The sequence below is a fragment of the Prionailurus bengalensis genome, chromosome B2 (assembly GCF_016509475.1).
Source record: "Prionailurus bengalensis isolate Pbe53 chromosome B2, Fcat_Pben_1.1_paternal_pri, whole genome shotgun sequence".
Taxonomy (NCBI): Eukaryota; Metazoa; Chordata; class Mammalia; order Carnivora; family Felidae; genus Prionailurus; species Prionailurus bengalensis.
The window spans coordinates 98,889,962-98,915,169 of NC_057349.1; the positions used below are offsets into that span (position 1 = coordinate 98,889,962).

The window sequence follows — 25,208 nt, forward strand, 5'->3', positions numbered from 1 at the left end:
AAATGTCAACTATTCATTTTTAGAGCTCTAAAGCTATGCCAAAACCAAGAGCAATTAGATTTATATGAGATTATTGAAATTCTCACCTTGTTTTAGGTTCTAGTATATTTTAAAACAGTAATAATTTTAAGTTTATATACATCTTCAGATAATTTGCAGTCTTACCACTTTTTCTTGAAATGTTGAGGCAAACCAGTATTCCCTTGCGAAATGTGAGGTAAATACAACACCAAATAGAAGAATTACTGACAGTAAACAACTGGCAAGGAGCCAGTATAGCAGGAGGCCCTGAGACAGAGGTGCAGAAATTTGGGTGGAGGAGCTGGACACTTTCACCCAAGGTTCTGGGCACATTTCTTAGAAGTAGATATTAAATCCAAACTGGTCAGTGTTCTACACTGTTAGCCCAATACTCAAAGCTGTATTTCGTTTGAGTGTGACCCCTCCCTTCAACTCCTACCACTCCTTGAGTGTATGGGTGGTGACTAGGGGGAAGTGACATGAGCCAACATTTACTGACACTCAGCATGTGATGGGCATTGTTCTATGCACCTTTACCTGGATTAACTCAGTTCTCACAGTAACCCTATGAAGTAGATCTTTCTATCATCTTCATTTTACAGATGGGGAAACTGAAGCACAGAGAAGTTATGTAGCTTGCTCAAAGTCTAACAGCTAGCAAGGGGAAGAACCAGGCAGGATTCAAACCCAGACAGGCTGACTCCCCATCTCTAAGCTATAAATGCCTACTGTTACCAGCTGCTTTTATAACCACTGTGGTAGGAATACTGAGTAATTAGTGTGGACAGCCCTCACTTTGATCTTCTTACATCATCTGGGTTTGTAGACACCTCTGTATGCAGACATAATGTCTCTGCTCTGTTAATCTTGAATTTTGTTTTAATATTTAAATATAATATTTAAAATAATATACCTTTATTCTTTCCCAGTACCCAGCATATTGTCCCTAATGCAGACATGCTTCTTGGACAAGCATACTTTGCTTGACTTACATTATGGCATGGAGGTCATTTAGTCACCATAGGAACAGCCACTGCTGCTGTTCACGATGACCGCTACCCTACTAGGTTCTAACTTTCTAGAGGGAAGCCCATCTTCGCGTCCCCTGTTGCGCCCAGAATACTTTGTTAAATTGTGTGCTCAGTAAATATTTGTTGAAATGTACTGAATCTCGTTCCCATTCCCTCCCATTTCTTCCAGAATCTGTATGAGGCCCCCTGAGCATCCCTGCCCATAAACCACCTCACCACCATCTCCCTGGTTTTCAGCCACACTCCCAGTGGCTCCTTTCTCCCCACATCCTTGAACATTCTTTAGTTTTTCCACTATTCTCTTTCCTGCTCATAAGCCCTTTGCCCTCCTGTACTTCTTTGTTCCCTTCTGATAGAAGAAAAAAGTTAAGCACATGAGATTTTCAGCTTTTTTCCCCCTCTATCCTGTTTCCCCTTGCACCCGGGACCAAATGCAGAGTGAAAAGACCCGAGTGGAAGGACTGGCTGTGCCAGGGCAGGGAAGAGGTGTTGTGTGGCCCTGAAGTGATTCACTGCATTCATGCAAGACCAACCTGTTCTCGTTTTACACTCCTACCAGTTCTCTGGGAGTTTTTAACCAAGCAACAAATGCCAATCAGTGTAGGTTAAAAGGAACATGAACACACATATTATTAGTGCCTGCTATTCTGTGGCCTACCTATTCCAGGAAGATGTCTCACTCGTTTAGAAATTACCTCTAAGAATTTGTTCAAAATATAAGACCTAGAGTTTGGATAAATGCTGCCCAACTTACGTTTCTTCCAACACAGGATAGGCTGAAATGTAATATAAGGTAAATCAGTGTGCTTACTCTTTCAGAACCATCAGGTTGAATTTATTCCCTAAGTCCACGTCATAATAAGAAGCATTTACTGACCTGATGGTGAATGCCCACAGGTAAGGGTTTCTATTAGGGAAGGGCTTCACAAATCGCAGGGTACTTTCATCTCATCACATTTTCCCACTGATGAGATGAACATGACACAGTGGCCATGATTAATTCAGCTTTGTTTTCTTTTCGTGACTCGTTTTCAATGCTGTGTTCCCTATGTACGAGTCACTCTCTGGGGTCCCCCCGCACTGATTTCATCTAGTCCTCTGCAGACAGTGCTCTGGTCTCTGTGCTGCAGGCTAGTAAGTATTTCTACCTTCATGGGTAACTCTTGTTATCTTTCCTAAACACCCGTAGTACAGTCTCTAAAGGTTTAAGGATTTAGCGCAGTTAGGAGGCAGTGATCAATGGTTAATCAGCTAATTCCCTCCACAGGCGAGAGATGAGAAATGACAACACTCCTCAGCCCGAGGAAACTAGTCTGTGACCTCTTCCTCACCCCAGAAATTACCGCGACAGTCTTTTTTCCTCTTTCGTTCTCTTCTTTTTCTTTACCCTCTTTGGCTTTTCCTTTTTACCTTTTCTATTTCTAGATGACCCCTTTCTGTTCACTCCTTCCCCTTCTGTTTCTTTTTACTTTACCTTCTTCTCTCCCTCACCATCCTCTCTCCATCCCTCCTATTTTTAATTGTTTTTTCTTTGTAATACAGTAATCTCTCCAAAACAGAAGTTTCCCTCATGTAGTTCCCTCATATCAAACTGTAATTCTTGACTCATTAGTGAGCCATGAAGTTAATTGAGTGGGCCCCCACACAGTGAAATAAAATAAAACCAAGCTGAATCCAAAAGAGAGTTCCAGTGCATGGTGAAAAGTATAGTTGTCTTGTTTAGTGGCATTTTATTTCTCTGCATAAATAAGCTATATATTGGTTTGCTGTGCAAAGTGCATTTCTTATTGTAGGTAGCAGTCACAGGTTGGATTTATATGAATGCACCTTTTCTAGAACCACATGACTTAAAAAATTTAGCTCAGTTCCTGGCATGTAGGTATTTAATAAATGTTTGTTGATTGAATGAAAGTGTGTTTGAGTGATTTCTCTTGGGAATAATTAGAAACAGAAAAGAGAGGTCAGCAAGACAGAAGAGTCAGGAAGAGATGAGAGAGTATTCTGTGGTATATCCATCATAGGTAAAATAAATGCAGGCCTTGAAAAATATACTCTTGTTACTTAAAATGAATCGAGAGCTGGGATGGGCATGTAAGGGAAGGAAGTGGCCAGAAGCCAAAGCTGAAAGAACGGAAGAGCCATTAGATATTTAGATAAAATGAATGCCTCTTTATTGGAATATTACCTACAATAGCGTCTGCATACTATGTTAAGATGAACTTAATGGAGCAAGGTGAATTTGTTGAAACTTTCAGAGAGGGCTATCCTGGAAGGTTTCTAGCATATAAAGAATAATAAATGTAAATTTAATTGTAGGTACTTGAGTTATTAACTTAAGGTATCAAAATGCCTTTATTATATATTTTTTAAATGTTTATTTTTGAGAGACAGCAAGTGGGGGAGGGGCAGAGAGAAAAGGAGACAAAGACTCTGAAGCAGGCAGTGCAAGATCAGTGCAGAGCCCTGCGTGGGGCTCAAATTCACAAAGTGAGATCATGATGTGAGGTGAAGTCAAAAGTTGGACGCTTGGACACTTAACCGACTGAGCCACCCAGGCACCCTTATGTATTTTTTAATTGTGCATATTACCTGTTTTATTTTGGTAACTCCCACTTATGGGGGCTTTCACAGGTTCACATGAAGTCTTAAGTACCCCCTTAACATGGGTTTTGTTGTCAGTTTCAGGAACATAGCTCTTGTGTAAGGTAAGGTATACGGACCTTATTCATAGGGTATCAAAGGCAGTAAATGACAGATATTTAATGCGTGCTCACCATGTGCCGGTTTGATGTTTGTGGTACACAGTTGAATGGGTTATAGTCCCTGCCTCTGAGGGTTTGCATTGACCTGTGGGTTGGTGATTCTAGGTGTTAGGGAGGTGCTATGAAGATGACAGCAGAGGAGACTTTGGGGGTGTACAGAAGAACCCAAATCAGACAGAGATTCTTAGGCAGGCTTTATTCTCAGGCTAAATTCTAAGGGAAAGATGGAGTTATTTGGCTGAAGAAGACAAAGAAGGCTTTGGGCAGAGGCTTAAGACCATGGACCACTTTTGGAGATCCAGACGTAATCTTATGTCTAATGCAAGGGGATTGTCACTGAGAGACATAACACAGGTAGAGACAAAATTAGGTGGAGGTGCTAAGTGAGAGACAGTGACCCTGGTCCTATAAGCTTGTTTTAACCAGGGGAGTGATAGGCTTATATTTGCATTTTAGAAAGGTCACTCTGGAAGTAAGCCTGGAGAATGGATTGGAGGCAGGGAGGTAAACAGCGTATCTGTCAGAAACATCAGGACAAGAAAATGATTGGAGTGTGCTATTGACAGCTGAAATAAAGAAGAGGGATTATTTTGCAAAGATGGAATCTATAGCATTTCATAAAACTTGGTGTAGTGGATTGGGTGTGAGGAACATGTGAGAGGCTGGCACTTTCTGGTGTGGTTGATTAGATCTGGGTTTCCAGGATGAAGATACATGACATCCTTAAGTTTGGGGGCTAAGGTTGCATTCATGACAGTAATAGCACATACAAGATGATTTGTCTGGGATTCATGAGGTTTTAGATTACAGAGATTAGATAAATTTAAGTTTGGGGGTTTTATTGCTCTTGAGTTAAAAAGCAAGTTAAATTTCTTTCTCTAAAGGGATCCGAGTGAAATAGTTTATTATACATGCTTTTAAAATTTGCTGGAGACCCATGTTCGGTTTAGAGGGGGAAAATACTTCAATTCCTGACAGAGATGAAGAATTTATTATGGCTTTAAATGTATGTTTAGTCTGTAAAACACAGTCTAATTTTTTACGTGAGCAAGCAGGTTAATCCTGGGGGGACAGATTTGGATATCTGATATGGCCATGTGAGGGGTATTACTCATTGGTTTTCTTAGCTCTGTATGCAGGAATCACATTTTGTAACTGCTTAACCTTTTGTTATTTTGTTATTTTACCAAATTATCAACAATTTTGTGTATGTAAAGTGAGTGGGATGGTTTTGGGCAGATAGAGTGATTACTGAGCCTTGTGCTATGTCACCACGGCTTCCTAACAGCTATTACTTTTGCACAATGAAAATGTGTGCCCAGGTATGATGTGTTCATTGCCCTTGTCTTCTTTGATCATATATGAGAAGTCTTTTCAGTTAAGATAAATTTTTGGTTGAAAGACAAAAAGTACTCTCAATTTTATATTTAACTGAAGCTGTACTGTCCTCTGTGTTACGCAGAACCCCTTGGTGCTTTTACACATGATTTAAAAAATGAAGTACAAATCCCTTTAAGTCCTGATTGTGTTTAATATTCACCAACAGGCATCAATAGTCTTTTAATGATATATAAGTAACTTTCCTTATTTATCATTTTATGTTATCACTCATTTTCCTTATGGTCGTATGAAGAAATTTGAGGAGTACTACTGTAGAAATCAGTTGCATTATGTTTTCATAATTAGAAGTCTGCTCATATTTTATAAACATCCTTCTGCCATTCCCTCCCAATTTAATGGGAATAGAAAGCCCTCAGTAAATAGAACCCAACATGTGGTATTTTTAATCTAAAACCAATCTAGGGGGTGCCTGGCTGGCTCAGTTGGTAGATCATGCAATTCTTGGTCTTGGGGTTGTGAGTTTGAGCCCCATGTTGGGTGTAGAGATTGCTAAAATGAAATCTTAAAAAAATAAATTTAAAAATAAAATAAAAGACTATGAGTTACTTGAGGGCAGGGCTTATCTGTTTTTGTATACCCAGGTTATTGGGGATACCTGATACATAGCAAGCGTTAAATAAATTATGAATGCATAATATTCAATATTTGATCATTTTACCTTTTTTTAGTAATATCATGCAATAGTTAGGTGTGAGGGAGAAATACCGAGGTTAACCAATTGGAGAAAACGGCAAGACAAATGACAAATATTCTTAAGTTTTTATTTGACTGTATGCTTGACCCTTAAACAACATGGTGGTTGGGGTGCCAACACCTCCTACCCTGCATAGTCAAAAAGCTGTGTTTAATTGTGGACTCTCCCAAAACTTAATTACTAATAGTCTACTGCTAACTGGAAGCCTTAGTAATAACATAAAGTCAAGTAACATATGTTTTATATGTTTTATATGTTATCTACTGAATTCTTACAATAAAGTAAGCTGGAGAGAAGAAATTATTAAGAAAATCACAAGGAAAAGAAAATACATTTACAGTATTATGTTTATAAAAAAAATAAAAGCAAAAAACCCTGTCTGTAAGTGGATGTACACAGTTCAAACCGATGTTGTTCAAGGGTCATCTGTAGTTTATTTTCAGGTTTAGATGTAGCAACTCAAACTTCCTGTCAGGTATCTCATCAATTTCTCAGTTGACAAATATTGCTATCCCTATTGGTTAACTTGTACCTTATGTTAGGACAAGCTAAAATAGGGCCATGATACTCTTTTTTCATTTTATTTCAATTCAGCTGTATTGAGATTTAATTGACGTACAACATTGAGTAAGTTTAAGGTTTACAATATAATGGTTTGATATATGTATCTATTATATAATGATTACCACAGTAAGGTTAGTTATCACACCTATCACCCCAGATAATTACGTGTGTGTGTGTGTGTGTGTGTGTGTGTGTGTGCGCGCGTGCATGTGTGGTGAGCATTTTAAAAAATTTACTCTCAGTAATTTTCAAATATACAATACAGTATATAACTGGAAGTTTGTAGCTTTTGACCACCTTCACCCACTTCCCTAGCCCCACCTTCTGCCTCTGGCAACCACCACTCTATTCTTGGTTTCAGTGAGTTCAGAGTTTTTAGATTCCACATGTAAGTGAGATCATGCAGTATTTGTCTTTTTCTGACTTATTTCACTTAGCATAATGCCCTCAAGGTTCATCCATGTTGTCACAAATGACAGGATTTCTTGTTTTTAATGGCAAAATAATATTCCATTACATACACACACTCTCACACACACACATTTCATAAATATATACATCTTGCATTTTCTTGTTTCATCCATTGATACCCATTTAGGTTGTCTCCATGTCTTGGCTATTGCAAATAATGCTACAGTGAACATAGGGGTACAGATAACTCTTCAAGATAGTGATTTCCTTTCCTTTAGCTATATACCCAGAAGTGAAGTTGCTGGATCATATGATATTGCTATTTTTAATTTTTTGAGGAACCTCCATACTGTTCTCCATAGTGGCTATATCAATTTGCATTCCCATCAACAGTGTAAAAGGGTTCTCTTTTCTCCACATCTTAATAAACCCTTTTTATTTCTTTTTTTTTTATAAAAGCTATTCTAATAGATATGAGGTGATATATCATTGTGGTTTTGATTTGTATTTCCCTGATGATCAGTGATATTGAGCACCCTTTCGTGTTCCTGTTGGCCACTTTGTATGTCTTCTTTGGAAAAATGTCTATTCAGGTCCCTTGCCCATTTTTAATTGGATTGTTTGGGGGTTTTGTTTGTTTTGCTTTTGCCTTTGTGTTGTACGAGCTCTTATATATATATATTTTGGATTTTAATCCTTTGCCAGATGTGTGGTTTGCAAATATTTTCTTCCATTCTATAAGTTGCCTTTGCATTTCGTTGATCATTTCTTTTGCTGTACAGAAACTTTTTAGTTTGATGTAGTCCCACTTGTTTATTTTTGCTTTTGTTGCTTAGGCTTTTGGTGTCATATCCATAAAATCATTGCCAAGACCAGTGTCAAGGAAATTTTTTTCCTATGTTTTTTTCTAGGAGTTTTATGGTTTCAGATCTTACATTTAAGTCTTTACTCCATTTTGAGTCCCTTTTTGTGTCCAGTGTAAAATAGGGGTCCAATTTCATTCTTTCACATGTAAATATCCACTTTTCCCAGCACCATTTATTGAAGAGACTGTCTTTCTTCACAAGTATTCTTGGCTCTATTGTCAAATATTATTTGACTGTGTATGCATGAGTTTATTTCTGGGCTCTCAATACGATTCTGTTGGTCTATATCTTCTTATGCCAACATCATACTGTTTTGATTACTATGGCTTTGTACACAAGTTTGAAATCAAGAAGTGTGATGCCTTCAGTTTTGTCCTTCTTTCTCAGGATTGCTTTGGCTATTTGGGTCTTTTGTGGTTCCATGTGAATTTTAGGATTATTTGTTCTATTTCTGTAAAAAATGCTATTGGAATCTTGATAGGGATTATCTTAAATCTATAGATTACTTTGGGTAGTCTGGACTTTTTTACAGCCCTAATTCTTGTAGTCCATGAACATGGGATATTTTTCCATTTGTTTATCATCAGTTTCTTTTTTCAATGTTTTACACTTTTCATTGTATACAATTCTTGGTTACGTTTATTCTTCTTGGTTACATGTAACATTCTTGGTTACATTTATTCCTATGTATTTTATTGGTTTTGATGCTATTATAAATAGGATTGTTTTCTTCATTTCTTTTTCAGATAATTTGTTTTTAGTGTATAGGAAGGCAACTGATTTTTGTATGTTGATGTTATATCCTGCAAATTTACTGAATGGATTTATTAGTTCAACAGTTTTTTTGGTGGAGTCTTGTAGGATTTTCTATATATAAGATAATGTCATCCGTAAAAAGAGATAATTCTACTTCTTCCTTTCCTATTTGAATGCCTTTCCTCTCTTTTTGTTGCCTGGTTGCTCTGTCTAGGACTTCCAGTAGTGTGTCAAATAGAAGTGGTGAAAATGGGCATCTTTGTCTTGTTTCTGATGTTAGAAGGAAAGCTTTCAACCTTTCACCATTGAGTTTGATGTTAGCTACGTACTTATCATAAATGACCATTCTTATGTTCTTCTATACACAGTTTATTGAGAATTTATCATAAATGGATGCTGAATTTCATCAAATGCTTTTTTTGCATCTATTATTCTATTAATGTAGTGCATCATGTTGATTGATTAGCATATGTTGAACCATGCATGCATCTCTGGGATGAATCCCACTTGATCATAGTGTATAATCCTTTTAATGTCCCAGTGAATCTGTTTGCTAGTATTTTGATAATTTTCACACCTATATTCATTGGGGATACTGGCCCGTAGTTTCCTTTTCTTGTAGTGTCCTTATCTGTCTTTGATATCTGGGTAATGCTGGCCCCATAGAATGAGTTTGGGAGTGTTCCCTGATCTTGATTTTTTTTTTTTTTTTTGAACAGTTTGTGAAGGATTGGCTTTAATTCTTCAGTAGAATTCATCAGTAAAACCATCTGGTTCTGGGTTTTTCTTTGGGGGCAGGTTTTTTGTTACTGATTCAATCTCCTTACTCATTAGTAGTTTAAGATTTTCTGTTTCTTCATGATTCAGTCTTGGTTGGTTGTATGTCTCTAGGAAATTATCCAATTCTTCTAGGTTGTTCAGTTTGTTGGCATATAGTTATTCATAATGGTCTCTTAAAATTCTTTGTATTCCTGTGATAATAGTTGTAACATCTCCTCTTTCATTTATAATTTTATTGATTTGAGTCCTCTCCCTTTTTTTCTTGGTGAGTCTAGCTAAAGGTTTGTCTATTTTGTTTATCTTTTCAAAGAATCAGCCCTTGATTTTGTCTGTCTTTTCTATTATTTTCCTATTCTCTGTCTCATTTCTGCTTCAATGTTTATTATTTCCTTTCTTCTGCTAGTTTTGTGCTTATTTTGTTCTTCTTTTTATAACTCCTTGAGGTGTTAGGTTAGTTGTTTATATGAGCTCTTTCTTTTTTTCTTCATGAATGTATTTATCTCTGTGAACTTCCCTCTTAGAACTGGTTTTGCTGCATCCCATAAGTTTTGGTATGTTGTGTTTTCAATTCTTATTTGCCTCAACGTAGTATTTTTATTTCCATTCTGATTTCTTCTTTGATCCATTGGTTGCTCAGCAGTGTGTTAATTTACATGTCTTTGTGAATTTTCCATTTTTCCTCCTGTTATTGATGTTTCTAGTTTTATTCCATTGTGGTAGAAACAAAAAAGAAAAAGAAAAAGATACTTGATAAAATTTCAGGCTTCTTGACTTTGTTGAGACTAATTTTACAGCCTAATTTGTGGTCTATCCTAAAAATGTTTTATTATATGCTTGAGAAGAATGCTTACTCTGTCGCCGTTGGATGGAATGTTCTATATGTGTCTGTTAGGTTCATTTGGTCTATAGTGTTTTTCAAATCTGCTATTTCTTTATTGATTCTCTGTGTAGATAATCTGTGTGACACTGGGGTAGTAACTGCGTTGCTGTTTATTTCTCTTTTTAGTTCTATGAGTATTTGCTTTATATATCTAGGTGCTTTGATGTTGGGTGCATAAATATTTATAATTCTTATATCTTTGCAGTGGATTGACCCCCTTTTCAGTATATAATTACTTTCTTTATCTCTTTTGATAATTTTTAACTTAAAGTCTATTTTGTCTGATATAAGTATAACTACTCTGCTGCTTTTTCTGGTTACCAGTTACTTGAAATGTCTTTTTCCATCCCTTCACTGTCAGTCTGTGTGTGTCCGTAAAACAAATCCAGTTTCTTGTAGGCAGCATATCGTTGGATCTTGTGTTTTATCCACTTAGCCACTCTATCTCTCTTGATTAGAAAATTTAATACAGTTGTTTAAAGTAATTAATGATAGGTAAAGACTTAGTGTTGCTATTTTGTTCATTGCTTTCTGTTTTGTTGATTCTTTGTTCCTTATTTCCTCTTTTGCTATCTTCTTTTGTGATTTGATGGCTTTTTGTAGTAGTAGTATGCTTTGACTTCTTTTGTGTGTCTACTGTAGTTTTTCCTTTGTGGTGAGCATGAGGCTTACATAAAATATATTTATAACATCCTATTTTAAACTAATAACAACTTCAGTAGCATACAGAAACTGTACTTTTACCTATCTTCCTCTTACATTTTAGGTTACCAGTGTTACAGTTTACATCTTTTTATATTGTCTATCCAAAAATAAATTGTTATGTTTTTTTAGATATGTTCTTTTTAAACTTTAAACTAGAGTTGCAAATGAATTACACACTACCATTACAGTATTAAAGGATCTGACTTTGATTACATATTTACTATTACCATTGAATATTACACATTCATATGTTTTTGTAATGTTAATTAGCATCCTTTTATTTCCACTGCCCACTAAGCCCCCTGGCCAGACAGGGCCGTCAGCTCGGCTATGCAGATGAGCACAGCCACCACTTAGGATCTCTGCAGGGGTGCAGCTGCAAAGAGAAATGTGGTCTGCCAAGACTGAGCCCTGGTTCCTATAAACCCTGCCTACCTTCTCAGTGGTCAAGCCCTGCAGATTTCCTGTGATCCCTGTGAGGCAAGATCCAAATGGGCCTCCTGGGAAGGGCCCTGCCACGCTGGGGGTGCTGGATGTCCACTTTGGGCTCTTTTCCCCCCAGTGTAGAAACCAGGGGACTCCTCTTTTTTTTTTTTTTTTTTAATATATGAAATTTATTGTCAGATTGGTTTCCATACAACTCAGTGTTCATCTCAAAAGATGCCCTCTTCAATACCCATCACCTACCCTCCCCCCCTCCCATCCCCCATCAACCCTCAGTTTGTTCTCAGTTTTTAAGAGTCTCTTATGCTTTGGCTCTCTCCCAGGGGACTCCTCTTGGTATGGCATTGTGCTGTCCTGGGAACGGGCAGTGTGGTCGGAGTGTAGCCACTCCTCTGAACCTTTGTAAGGTCATCCTTCTCAATCTTTGTTTTTCCAGGGGGTGCTTTAGTCTCATCCCTGGGTCCTGAGATTTTCACAGAGCTGTCTTGTCTATGGGTATTTGCCAGTTGGCCTTGTGAAGGGGAGTGGTCAGGAATGATCTGTGGCACCATCTTGATCCATACTTGCCTGATTTTCAGTTCCCTGCTGCTACCAAATTGCTGCAGCTCTTCAAAAGAATTCTTCAAAAGCATTCCTTCCCCATATGTAACTGGCTCTTAGAATCCCGTGATCAGCATGCGTAGAATAGAACCATGATTTCCTAATTTCCATTTGTCTGTTGTTTTCAAATACATGAAGCTCTAAAAGTTTTGCTTTGTTTTTATATTTAACTTACTCTTAGAGTCTTATGATTAAAAAAAAATTACAGCAGTTTGATCTCAGTTGAAAAGAATGAAAATTTTTCCATTTTTAAAAATCCTCTCAAACCCACGTTCCATTAGTGTGTAAAAAAACCCTAAGATGGTTTACATCCATTAGTAAAGGGTCATGGTTTCTACTCTGTATCTGTGATGTCACCAAAACACTAATTAAGCACCAAAGTACCTGAATAAAATGTATCCTGTCCTCTCCAGAAGTAAAAAGGGATCTTGACTTTCTTAACCATTTTGTTTTACTATGTATAATTGTGTTAGGAATTCATTACTTAATGTTAAAGTCAACCAGCACTGTACATCAAAGTAATATTTCTTTGAAAATAAAACTCTTTTAGGCTTATTTCAAAAGAGAATTGCTAAATTAATAGTTCCTTTATTATTCGGTTAGCAAATAGGAAAGTAAATTGACTACAGTTAATATGTTAGATACATTTATTTTTAACAATAGACTAGAGCTAGGAAAAACATTCTGATAATCTCAGAAGAGTCAATAAATGTTTAGCAGATAGCAAAAGAGCAAAATGTAATTTTCGGTATCTTTTGGGAACTCTAAATAAAATTGCTAGCATACCTCAGCTATATTATGTGTTTGGTTCCAGACGACTGCAATAAAGCAAATATTGCAATGAAGTAATTCAAATGAATTTTTTGTTTCCCAGTGCATATAAAAGTTATGTTTATACTACAGTGTAGTGTGTAATAACATTATGTCAAAAAAACAATGTATAGACCTTCACTTAACAAATACTCTTTTGCTAAAAAATACTAACCTTTTAGCAAGTCATAATCTTTTTGCTGGTGGAGGGTCTTAACCTTGATGTTGAGGGCTGCTGACTGACTGTTCAGAGTGCTGGGTGCTGAAGGCTGGGGTGGCTGGGGCAGTTTCTTAAAATAAGACAACAATGAAGTTTTGCCGCATCTATGGACTCTTCCTCTCATGAATGATTTCTCTGTTGCATGCGATGCTGTTTGATAGCATTTTACCCACAATAGAACTTCTTTCAGAATTGGAGTCAAACCTCTCAAACCCTGCCACTGCTTTGTCAGCTAAGTTTGTGTCATCTTCTAAGTCCTTTGTTGTCATTTCAGCAATCTTCACAGCATCTTCACTAGGAGTGGTAGATTCCATCTCTGGAAACCACTTTCTTTGCTCCTCCATAGAAGCGATGCCTCATCTGCTCAAGTTTTCTCATGAGATTGCCGCAATTCACTCCCATCTTCAGGCTCTACTTCTAATTCTAGTTAGTTCTCTTGCTGTTTTCACCACTTCTGCAGTTACTTCCCCCACTGAGCCCCTCAGAGTCATCCTTGAGGGTTGGACTCAACTTCTTCCAAACTTTTGTTAATGTTGATACTGTGTTGTATCTCCATTGCAGCTAGCCTTTTAGAAATTTGTCAAGTTATGGTCGAATCAAAGACAAATATTTATAATTATCTGGAACAATGATTAAAATACTCCTTCATTTTCTAACTACATATCTCTGTGAGGCCAGAGTTTCTTCATATACTTGAATCAAAACAACATGTCGTGACAGATTCAGCCAGAAGCATATTTGAGAATTCAGTTGTCTAATATTAAGACATTGAAGAGATTATGAACATGTCAAACATTACTTCTTTTGTCACTAATTTTCTTTTGTTTTGGGAAATGTAGTTATTTTTCATTAAAATACGTTATGCTAACATTTATTGGGTTTACTGTGGTTACTTTTAAATGAATAAATATTTTTTAATTTCTTAGTTTTAATTTCTCGTATGGTAAATATCAGTAGATGCAGCCCATATAAAGCAAAGCTTCTTGGGGTCCTCGGTAATGGTTTTAAGAGCGTAAAGGGGTCCTGCGATTAAAAAGATTGAGACCTTAATGGCATAGAATATTTGAGCATTTGTATTAGTAGGCAGCATAGAGGCAACCAAAGCATTACTACATTATGGCCTTGCTCAGTCCTCGCCAGCAGAGTGATGTACCTGACTAGTTGAAGAAATGTTTATTTTCTGTGTTTTTTTTTTTTAATCGTTTAAGAAATCAAGAAAGCGAATATTTTCATTTTCAAGGTTTCTATCAAAAATGATTTGAACTTCGGGGCACCTCGGTGGCTCAGTCGATTAAGCTTCTGACTTCAGTTCAGGTCATGCTCTCGCTGTTCCTGGGTTCGAGCCCCATGTCGGGCTCTGTGCTGACAGCTCAGGGCCTGGAGCCTGTTTCGGATTCTGTGTCTCCCTGTCTGTCTGCCCCTTCCCCGCTCACGCTCTGTCACTCTCTCTCAAAAACAAATAAATATTTTTTAAAAACTTTTTTTAAGTGATTCAAACCTCTTAGGATACTTTCAGCTCCAAATAACAGCATATCTGACTCAGCTGGTTTAAATGATAAGTTATAATTTCACCCCACTGAAAGATTACAGATAGGGCAGGCTCCAGAGTTGTTGGTTGAGGGGCTTCATAAGATCCTGAACCAGTTTCTTTCCATCTCTCTGTGCTCCCATCCTCAGTGAAGCCTCATCCTCAGACTGGCAGCAGGATGGCTACAGCAAACAGGTCCACCATCAGACGTGATAATGCCAGAGGGAGAAGAGCGACATCTTCCCTATGTCTCCTCCTTAGAGGCAGGGGGTCCCAGGACTCCTTAGCAGACTTCTGATGCCTCAATGGCCAGGATGGGGTCACATCCAGTCCTTAACTGTGTCCCTGCCAAGGATTATGGGCTTACTGTGACTGGCTTAAAAACAATCATTTTGTGGGACCCAGATATGAGGAAATCAGCCACAGTGATTCAGTTATTAAAAACAAAACAAAAAGTCCTGTGTGCCTATTCAGTTAACTGGAAATTCATTTGTACAGCTGCCCAGTAAGAGAGGCAGCATGAATCTTTAGCAAGTGTCCGGAGCCTAAGACCCAGAAGCACTGTGGTCTGGTCCTGCAGGTGGCACTGGTCGGCTCTGACTCCCCTACGGCCATACTTCCTTGTCTGTAAAAGGAGGGCTCAGACTACAGCTCTAGTTCTGAGACCCTCTGGTTCACTGGTTTCTTCATTCACTCTCACTCTTTCATTCAATAGTATTTATAGAGTGCTTACTCCCTTATGAAAGTCACAGGGAAGGGTACAGATACGCACTATGATGCTGCCCGTTTAACCACAACCATCTGTTCTTCCTCCTGCGCTACATACACACCGAAAGCCCAAAGGGGAGTAAGATCCAAACTGGTTTTTCCCTCATAGAATAAAATTGTTTAATTCCCTTGGCAAAGAGCCCTTGCCACGAGGCTCATTAACGAATAGTGACATCACAAGAGTTCTCTCTCACCTTCTTAAAATGTAAACTTTGTCCAGAGATGAGACCATAGAGCCACAATTCTGTTCTGACCAAGATGGGTCTTTGGTCATCTCGGAGAAGATGCTCCTGGGCCTGGCTGGCTGTGACTGCCGCGGTTCCCTCAGCACCGGGAAGGCTGTGATGCGGAGAAGCAGGCTGTTAAGACAACAGAAGGACAGTCATGAGAAATGAGGCCGTGTTCTCTGAACACTCAAGGGCACTCTCACGTTTTATTTTTCAGATAAGATGTCAGAAAGGTTTCGCTGTTTTAAAACCAAGTTGCTCAAATTTTGCAGGCCTTTCTCAGGTGCTGTGTTGGTTCATTTTTCATGTCACATAAAGCGTTATCTCGGAGAGGAGAAGTAGGACTCATGTGATCCCTCCCTCAAGTAATATTTGAGTCACTGTCAGGTGAAGCAGGGCTTTTTTAAGTTGCTTTAGGGACCAATATAAGTGGAACAGAGAGGGAGGAAGATTTAGGGTCACTGAAGAGAAAATCCTTCCAACACATAGTGCTGTCAGCAATGACATGTAAACAGTCCATTATGGAAAATCGTGAGTTCTCCCATTACTGAGAGTGCCCGAGCAGAGGCTGGATATACCCTCTGTCAGCAGTGTTGTGAAGAGGTTCTTCATTTGATCTGAGTGTGGACACGATGATTTGGAAGGAAGGTCATCCCTTAAATTCTGTGATTGTTATCATAGCCGTGAGACATCTGATGGCTTGAAATCGTTAGCAGTTTGAAACAGAAAGCAGGGGATTCATTTACTCACCAAGTATTTATGAAGCATCTACCATGTGTCAGGCACTGTTCTAGACACTGGAGACACAGTAAAGAACAAGACTGACAAGACACTCGGGGCACTTGTGTTCTAGGGGAGGCAGACAAGCGCTGAACTAATACGCGAATAAAGAAGACCGTTTCCTATTAAGATATGTGCTCTGAGGAACACACACCAGGGTGATGGGAGAGAAGGAATAGGGCAGGTAAGGGTGGGAATCTGTTTTAAATTAGGTTTTGAGGCAAAGTCTCTGAGAAGTTACCATGTGAGCTAAGACAGAACGCAGAGGAGGCGTCTGCCCTGAGATGACTGGGGAAGAGCGTTTGAAGCAGAGAAGACCTGCCTGGAAGAGCAGGATGGGAACAAGCTTGGCAGGTTTGAGAAGCGAGCAGAAGGCTGAGTGAGAGGCCCAGAGGGACTCGTGTGGGGTGGAGTGGGCCTGGGTAGGGGCCAGATCTCACAGGACCTCCGCCAGGAGCTTAGCATTACCCTGTCCAGTGGGAAGCCCCTGCAGGGCTCTCGGTTGAATGGCATGCTCCGGTTCACGTCTGTAGAAGATGACTGTGCATACTTTCTGGGGGATGAATCGTAGGGGGCAAGGATGCAAGCAAAGAGGAGAAAAGGAAACTCCAGAGAAATGTGGTTTCACAGAAGCCAAGAGAAGAAAATGTCTCAAGAAGGAAAGAGTGGGCAGTAGTGTTGAAGACCGAGAAGTCAGCAGGAAAGTACCTGATGGCTTTGATGAGCAACTGTTTATGGGTGGCAGCTTTATAAACCCATTTAGAGTGAGTTTAGGGGAAAATGGGGAGTAAGAAGACACGGGGAATAGAACCCATTCTTTCAGAAAATGCTGGAAAAGAGTGCAAAGAATAGGAACGTATCCGGAGGGAAATAGGAAATCAAGGGACTGTTTCTAAGGTCGGGTTTTTCCAGCAACTTCTTTGCGCTGAGGGAAGGGCATCGACAGAGAGGCAGATGCTAGGGATGCTAGACAAGGAGTGGGCTGTTGCAGAAGAGAGATCCTCGAAAGGACGCTGGGAATTGTTTTATGAAATTGAATTATTGAATTTCCATAATTGAATTATGGAAATGCATAATTTCATTATCTTTGATATTGATTAGTTCATTGTGATATTCTTGTGTTAGGTTGAACCATATGAAATTACCAGCATTCAGACATTTTTGACCTACAAAAGCAGCACCATTATATAATTCTACCTACAGCAGAATTAGCATTTTCTCCCTTAGACACTTGAATTTGTGTCATCGGTTTTTATAATTCATGTACATTTTTAATGTGGAAACAACCTCAAACTTACCTAAAAGTTGCAATTACAGAAGAACATCCTCTCTCCCCAAACCATTTGAAAGCAAGTTTCAGACCTGATGTTCTCTCTCTCTCTCTCTGTCTCTCTCTCTCTCTCTGTCTCTCTCTCTCTCTCTAGCATTTGAGTGGGTATTTCCTGGAAATAAGAAGAACATTCTCCAACAAAATCACAATGCAATCTAGTAAAATCAGGAAATCAACATCAGTGCATTGCTACCAACGAATCCTCTAACCTCATTCAGGTTTTTGCCATTTGTCCCAATAATGTCCTTAATCACAAAAGGGTCTAGTTCAGTGCCGCCCATTGTATTTAGTTGTCACTTTAATCTCTCCTGCTCTGGAACAGTTCCCTATTCTGCCTTGATTTTCATCTCCTTGCCCATGGATTTGGGTCTGTCATGATGATCTTCAGATTATGAGCCTTCAGCAGTGTGGTAGCCAGCCTTCAAATTGGGCCCCACCTCCCGTTATTCCCACCCTCGTGCAGTCTCCTCCCACGTGATACCACAGTTGATCTTTGTGACCCAGAGCATATAGTAGAAGTGATTAAATTATGAAGTGATCCTGTTGCATCCCTTGCTCTGTGGGAATCCAGCTTCCATGTCATGAGCAGTTCTATGGATAGGCCAGCATGTCAGCTGAAGCACCTAGCCAACAGCCAGTGAGAAACTGAGGACTGCCAGCAATGTTGAATGAGCTTGGAAGTGGATTCTCCAGCCCTAGTTAAACCTTGGGTTGACTGTCATCTTGGATGACTACTTCACTTCAATCTTGTTCAAGACCTTAAGCCAGAATCACCTAATTAAGCCACTCCCAGATCCCTGACCCCCAGAAACTGTGACATAGTACATGTGTGTTGGCTTAAGGTACAAAATGAATATACACAGGAAGATCACAGAAGTGATGGTGGGTTCTTTCCATTGCATCCTAGCAGATGGCACACAATTTCAATTTGTCCCATTACTGATGATCTTTATTTCCATCCCTTGGTTAAAAGAGGTATCTTTTGGACTTCTCCCCTGTGAAGTTGCTCTTTTTCCTTTTAATTGATGAATATATTTGTGGAAGATACTTTCAAACTATGTACACTTCCCATTCTTTATCAAACTTACAATACAACTTTTTCTGTTATTTCTCTCAGTGTGAGATTGCAGCTTCCTAGTTTATTCATTGGGGAATAATCTGTTACACTCATTATTTATTTTGATGCTCAAGTTGTCCCAAATTTCACCTGAGCCCCTTCAACCTGGCTCCTGTGTTCTTTTGACATGTCCTCATCATTCTTTGAACACTTCCCTTGATTTTGGGCACAAAATGTTCTAAGCTCATCATGTTCTTTGCCTGCCCCAGCCCTGAAAGCAGTCATTTCTCCAAGGATCCCTGGTTCTTTTTAGTGGAAAATGGTATTAAAGCCAAGGTCTGGGCACTAGGTGTGTCTGTTGCTGGTGGGGGTGTTGCTGCTCCCAGGCCCACTCAAAAGACATGCACACATTTACCTATGTATCTATGTAAATATGTATAGACATATATGTATAAATATAGACTGCACAAATATACATATGTGCATATATAAGCATATAGTACATATGTTTTTATGTATTACTTAATCCAAATGCATATATTTGTAAATATAGTAAATTTAAATATACATATATTTAAATCTGTAAGTTCATACTGATATCTCTAATTGTAGGTTATCCAGGGTTTCTATCTTTCTTCTCCCTTTCCATGTTAGTGACTTCTTTCTTCAGTAGTGAGAAACTTTGCTTTTGTTACCTTTATTATATTTATTTATTTGATTAATCCCCTGATATCAGCTTTCCATCACCATTGCATTGCACCCCTCTCCCCACATGGACGCCCTCCATTCAGGCTCTGACTTCCATCGCAGAGGCACCCACCTTCATGTATACCCTCCTCATCCCCTTGGGCCCCAGGCCACCCCTCCACGTGGATACCCACGCCTGCCTCTCCCTGCCCAGGCCCTGACATACTACCTCAGGCTGCCCCTGCACATGGATGCCCTCCTCACCCACTCAGGCCTTAACTCCCCTCTGTCTGTCCTCTGTAGGGACTTACCCTGCCTGGGCTCTGATTACCCTCTCCAAGCTGTCCCTCCCAGTGTGGGTGCCCTCTTTATGCCGCATGGGTTCAGACACCCCCCAGGCTGTTACAGGTTGCCTCTTCGTGCTCTGCCCCCTCTAATGGCTTTAAGGCTGACTTGTTAAACAGGGGAGGAAGGGGAAGAGCGGGGCTTTATGATTTTATAAAAGATGTCAGCTGAAAGGGCCATTCTGTTCTCCCACAGCTGAATTGTGAATTTCTTCTGTAGTAGTGGGTTCTAAATTTCTGATGACACCAGAATATCTTGGGAAACTTGTTGAAATACAAATCCCCAAGAAAACAAAAGACAACAAACAATAAAAACAGGGAGCAACCAAAATGTCCCTAGAAAATGGTTAAATGACTATAGGGAGGCATTGGACTTTTAGTTACTCTTTAAATTTTCTACATACATACTTCTATTTATATTAATAATACTAACAGACTTTGGGCCATGCTTTATAATTTTGTATATTAAAAACATAATTAGCACTATTATTATTTTTTAAAAGATAAAAATTTCAGAATTTAAGACCCTGTTGGTAGAGATTCTGAGTCTGTACAACTGGGCTATGGCCTGAAAATCTATACTTTATGTAAAGTTCTCCATTTGAATGTAGTGATCAGCCAGGTTGGGGAGCCCCTGCTCCAGAGGAGTTCTCTCAGGAACTGTCTAAATATCCACTGGGCAGGTGCACCCAACACTCTGTCACAGATGAATATTGACAGAGATGAAGCCATAAGCCTGAGTCTTTCTAAAAACTCAGAACTGTTAGGTTTTCTTTTGAAGACTCATGATCCTACTGATACCTCCTTCCAAAACAACTCTGAAAAGATGTAGGTTAAGTATTCTTCAAAACTATCAAGGTCTGGGGGTGCCTGGGTGTCTCAGGTTAAGTGTCCAACTCTTGACTTTGGTTCAGGTCATGATCTCAGGATTTGTGAGATCAAACCCCACCTCTGTGCTGATAGCACAGACCCTGCTTGAGATTCTCTCTCTCTCTCTCTCTCTCTCTCTCTCTCCCCCTCTCCCTCTGCCTCTCTCTCTCTCTCTCTCTCTCTCTCTCTCTCTCTCTCTCTCTCAAAACAAATAAACTTAAAAAAAATTAAAAACTCTTAAGGTCATCAAAGACAAGGAAAATCAACTGTCACTGCCACGAAGAACCTAAGGTAACATGACACCTAAATGTAATGTATCTTGAAAGGGACCCTAGAATAGAAAAAAGACATCAAGTAGAAACTAAGTATGGACTTTCAGTTAATAATAATGTGTCAAGATCAGTTCATTAATTGCAATAGATGTACCATACTAATGGAAGATGTTAATAGTAGGGGAAACTGGGTGTGGCTATGTTGGAACTCTTTGTATTCTGCACGATCATTGTACAAATTTGAAGAGGTTCTAAAATTAAAATTTTATTAGAGGAATGCCTTGGTGGCTTAGTTTGTTGAGCATCTAACTCTTGATTTCGGCTCAGGTCATATTCTCACGTTCCCTGGGGTTGAGCCCTGCATTGGGCTCTGCGCTGACAACGTGGAGCCTGCTTGGGATTCTCTCTTCCTCTTTCTGCCCCTTCCCTGCTCACCAGCATGAGTGCGCGCTTGCTCTCTCTCTCTCTCTCTCTCTCTCTCTCTCAAAATAAATAAGCTCTAAAAAAAAGGTTTATTAGAGAAAAGATGCAGGATAAAAGAGATGTAACGATATGACATAGCAAACTCATTGATAGCATTTTGTAAATAGAAAAGGTAAAAATATCTGAGTGGGCGTGAAGAATAGAAGTTGGGTGTCATCACCTCTGTGAGGGAGAAAAGACACACGACCATTACTGTAACCCATTGGTCTGAGTTTCCAGGAGGGACCGGCCACTGCTGCTGCTCTTCTAGGAAACTTGAGGACAGAAGGGACAGATTGCTCTCAGAGGTCGCTGTGTAAGGTCAGATAGATGACTAGCTGCTCCAGAGTCTACACAGGCTGCACAAGGGAAAGGATGACTCTGGGAGGTGCAGCTACACTCTTTGCCCTTTGAGAACAGCTGTTATGTTCTTAATGCGCGACCTGTCCCTTGTTAGCACAACAGCCTTAGCGCTGTGCAGGATAACCAGTCCCTGTTGCCTGTGGCTCAAAGCCAAGTGTCCTCTCATTATACAACTGAAACGTTCAAGTTGTAGCCTGCAAAAACAATGCAGTCAAATACCGCCAGCCGCTCTTCCGATGTCTGAAACAGAAACACTGCACTTCTTTTTATACTAAGATAGATAATATGCCCTACAAACAGGAGGGAAGCCATGCAGTTTATAAATTGCATCCTAAATTGGAAGCATCTTACCTATGTTAGGTCTGAAAATCATCCCGCTTCATTTCTCTAAACCCAAAAGTTCTTTGAAAAACACAAATGACATTTTTGTTTTATAATTCTTAGAGAAAATGTACAGTGTCATTCTGCCAGACCTTGGCCAATAAGAATATCGATGGCTGTGGCCGAAACATGAAAAGGACCACCATTGCCACTCACATATGTGCTTGTGGTAGACTGTCGCTTCTGTCTCCTCTGGTGGCAAACACACATGCCCAACTATGTCCAACTGCTGGAAGCATCCCCTTCCTGCTAGGCCCTTCCAGGAATAGGGGTCACCTGGGAAGCCTGGCTGCCCGCCCCTGGGTAAAGCGAGAGAGAGCAGAGCCGCATGTGCTTTGCTCATTGGCTGGCTGTGTTGGTCAGAGTTCAGGTGCAGAAAACATCCATTTTAGGTAGATTAAACACAGAGTGATTCATTATAGGATTTTAAGTGACTTTCAGAATCACTGGAGGGCTGAAGAAGAAAACTCTAGACACAGCTTTTAGGAACAACTCCCCAAACCATATGGCAAACCCTCAGAATGGCTTCCACATTTGCCTTGATTGGGAAACTATCCCAAGTAGCTGCTGGGTGCAAAACCAGCCTCTTCAGCTCTAATTAGGAAGCTGTCACTGCTGTGGCCAGTCTGCAGAACCGATACCCTATGTCTTGTTTCCTTCCATATGGCCCCATTCTAAATCAAAGCCTCCTGTGAGTACAAGGTGGTGGGTAGAACCTAAATCACATTTTGAACATGAACTGCAAGGGACTATGGGATTTTTTCCCCCTGCTTTTCAGCCCCTGCACACTAGAAGGGGGTTTCAGGTAGATACTGGGGAATCTAAATGCTGTTATCTGTCACAGTCTGTCCCTGTAGCCACCCATGGATCCATGCATACTCCTCTGCTATCAGCAGAACCCACTCCCTCCCCCACAAGTTACTGCATCTCATTCAAAGCCCAGGATCTCTGGGTTTTGTGCAGCTGTCTTCATCAGGTCCAGATAAGGCTTCTGTAATCTACTGACCTATAAACAAAAAGACTACCTGTCTGTCCCAATATACAGTGCTTGCAAAGGAAAATAAAAAACCCTCATTTAGAAAGGGAGAGCATAGGAAATGTCATTTTTGCATTAGCAGTCATCACTCCCATCAGGCAAGAATGGTGAAGGCTCCCGGCTCAGGAAGCAGAGTGAGGTCCTTGGGCAGCCCTCTGGAAGGAATGTCTTGCCCTTTAAGCCCCATGACCCAAATCCAGCGGGATACTAGCCGTCTCCCATCCACTGCAATGAAGTGTAGCTGCTAGGCGGTGGTTTTTGATTGTCCTAACTCTGCTGGAACTACTGCTGCTATATAGGCACCGCCTAGGGAGCCAGCTGCAGATGAACCACAAGATTAAGGGTTCCGCCACCTTCTGCCGACTCCCCCCGAGTCTCTGCGTTGCGGAATAGCCTCCACATCTGGACGTCTGCAGCATACAGCTGTCTCGGAGGAGGCCGCATCTTGACGGAGTGGATGCGGGCATCGAGCAGGAGACTTTCCCCCAGAGCACAGCCCTAGGTGTCGTGTCAGTGTCCACTTCAGCAGCAAGGACAGGATGGCCACACAGGCAAGGACATACCAGATTTAGGGATCAGCCTCAGGGATAGATGAAAAATATTCTTTTTAAGATAACTATGCCAAGTTGGTTCCAGGAAGAAGACAGCAACAACATAGTTTTAAACTCTCCGAATCCTCACAGAAAACAGAACAACTAGGTAGCAAGACCAAATACCCGTACGCATTTACCTCAAAACTATGTGATAAGGTGTCTCCAGAAATCCCTAAGTCTAATAAGCAGGTGGTGGAGGTAACCCACCAACAGCCACCAGACCTGCATTATGTCAGCATTTGTACAAGAGGAAGAAGTGGGGAGGGAACAGCAGGGTATCTGACACACCGGAATAGCCAACAGGAATGCACTGGAGATGACTGCAGGCCCGTTTGAGCACAGCCGCTGAGAGCGGGATGTTTTACCCAGTTCAGTACTAGCTGAGTGCAGGGGCTTCTGGGTGGGTTCTGAAGGGAGCTGGGGCAGTCTGGGCTACATAAACCCTTGAAACCAAACAGCCAAAGCTCCCTTCCAGGGCAGGGGACCCATCTGACTCTCCATGGACTCAAAATTGAGCAGGACCATGACAGACATGAAGGGAAGAGAGGAGGAGAGAAAGGAGAGAGGTGCAGGAGATCTCAGAAAGCAGTCTGCCGCGGTTTTAAATCCCTCACAAAGACAACCAAAGAAGTTCGGTCAAGTCAGTCAACCTCTCTTGAACCACACCTTCTAAAGGTTCAGGAAAACGAATTTTATATAATGAGTATCAGAAAGGTATCAAGATCCAATCCCATATGAAGTTACGAGAACAGAAGAACACAGAGCAGGGATGTTTCCCTGCAGACCTTGCAGGAAGATGTCAGGAAAAGAGATTAAAACTGAAGCCTGCTATTTCAAAATGAGCTTAAAATACAAAACTTAAAAACTCAAAAAGAAATGAAGAAAAACAGGGGCGCCTGGGTGGCTCAGTCAGTTAAGTGTCTTTAGCTCAGGTCATGATCTCGTGATTCGTGAGTTCAAGCCCCATGCCGGGCTCTGTGCTGACAGCTCAGAGCCTGGTACGTGCTTGGGATTCTGTGTCTCCCTCTCTCTCTGACCCTCTCCCACTCGTATTCTGTCTCTCTCTCTAAAAAATGAATGAACATTAAAAAAATTTTAAAAAAAGATTTAAAAAAAAAAAAAGGGGGCGCCTGGGTGGCGCAGTCAGTTAAGCGTCCGACTTCAGCCAGGTCACGATCTCGCAGTCTGTGAGTTCGAGCCCCGCGTCAGGCTCTGGGCTGATGGCTCGGAGCCTGGAGCCTGTTTCCAATTCTGTGTCTCCCTCTCTCTCTGCCCCTCCCCCGTTCATGCTCTGTCTCTCTCTGTCCCAAAAATAAATAAACGTTGAAAAAAAAATTAAAAAAAAAATTTAAAAAAAGAAATGAAGAAACACAAAGATTTAAGAGAAAGTGTCTATACTGGCAACAGGCAAAGATTTAACATGGATAATAGGAGTCCTGAAGAAGAAAAATAAAGCAAGAGAGCAGAAAAGAAATACTAAAACTGTAATGGCAAAAAAGAAAAAACCTTCTGAAATAAATAACTACTTAAAACTATATATTGAGAGAGCACACCATATACATGAG

General features: G+C 40.2%; 1 protein-coding gene across 2 annotated transcripts in view; it reads left to right on the top strand.

Moving 5' to 3' along the window:
- FIG4 (FIG4 phosphoinositide 5-phosphatase) overlaps positions 1-25,208 on the top strand; it is a 135,346-nt gene that overhangs the window by 95,829 nt on the left and 14,309 nt on the right. Inside the window, exon 23 of one of the 2 annotated variants that reach the window (XM_043592096.1) lies at positions 1,872-1,949. The exons of the other annotated variant lie outside the window; for it this stretch is intronic. Coding sequence (XP_043448031.1) covers positions 1,872-1,911 — 40 coding nt within the window. The 3' untranslated portion in view covers positions 1,912-1,949. The remainder of the gene's footprint in view (positions 1-1,871; positions 1,950-25,208) is intronic. 2 annotated transcript variants of the gene reach the window in all.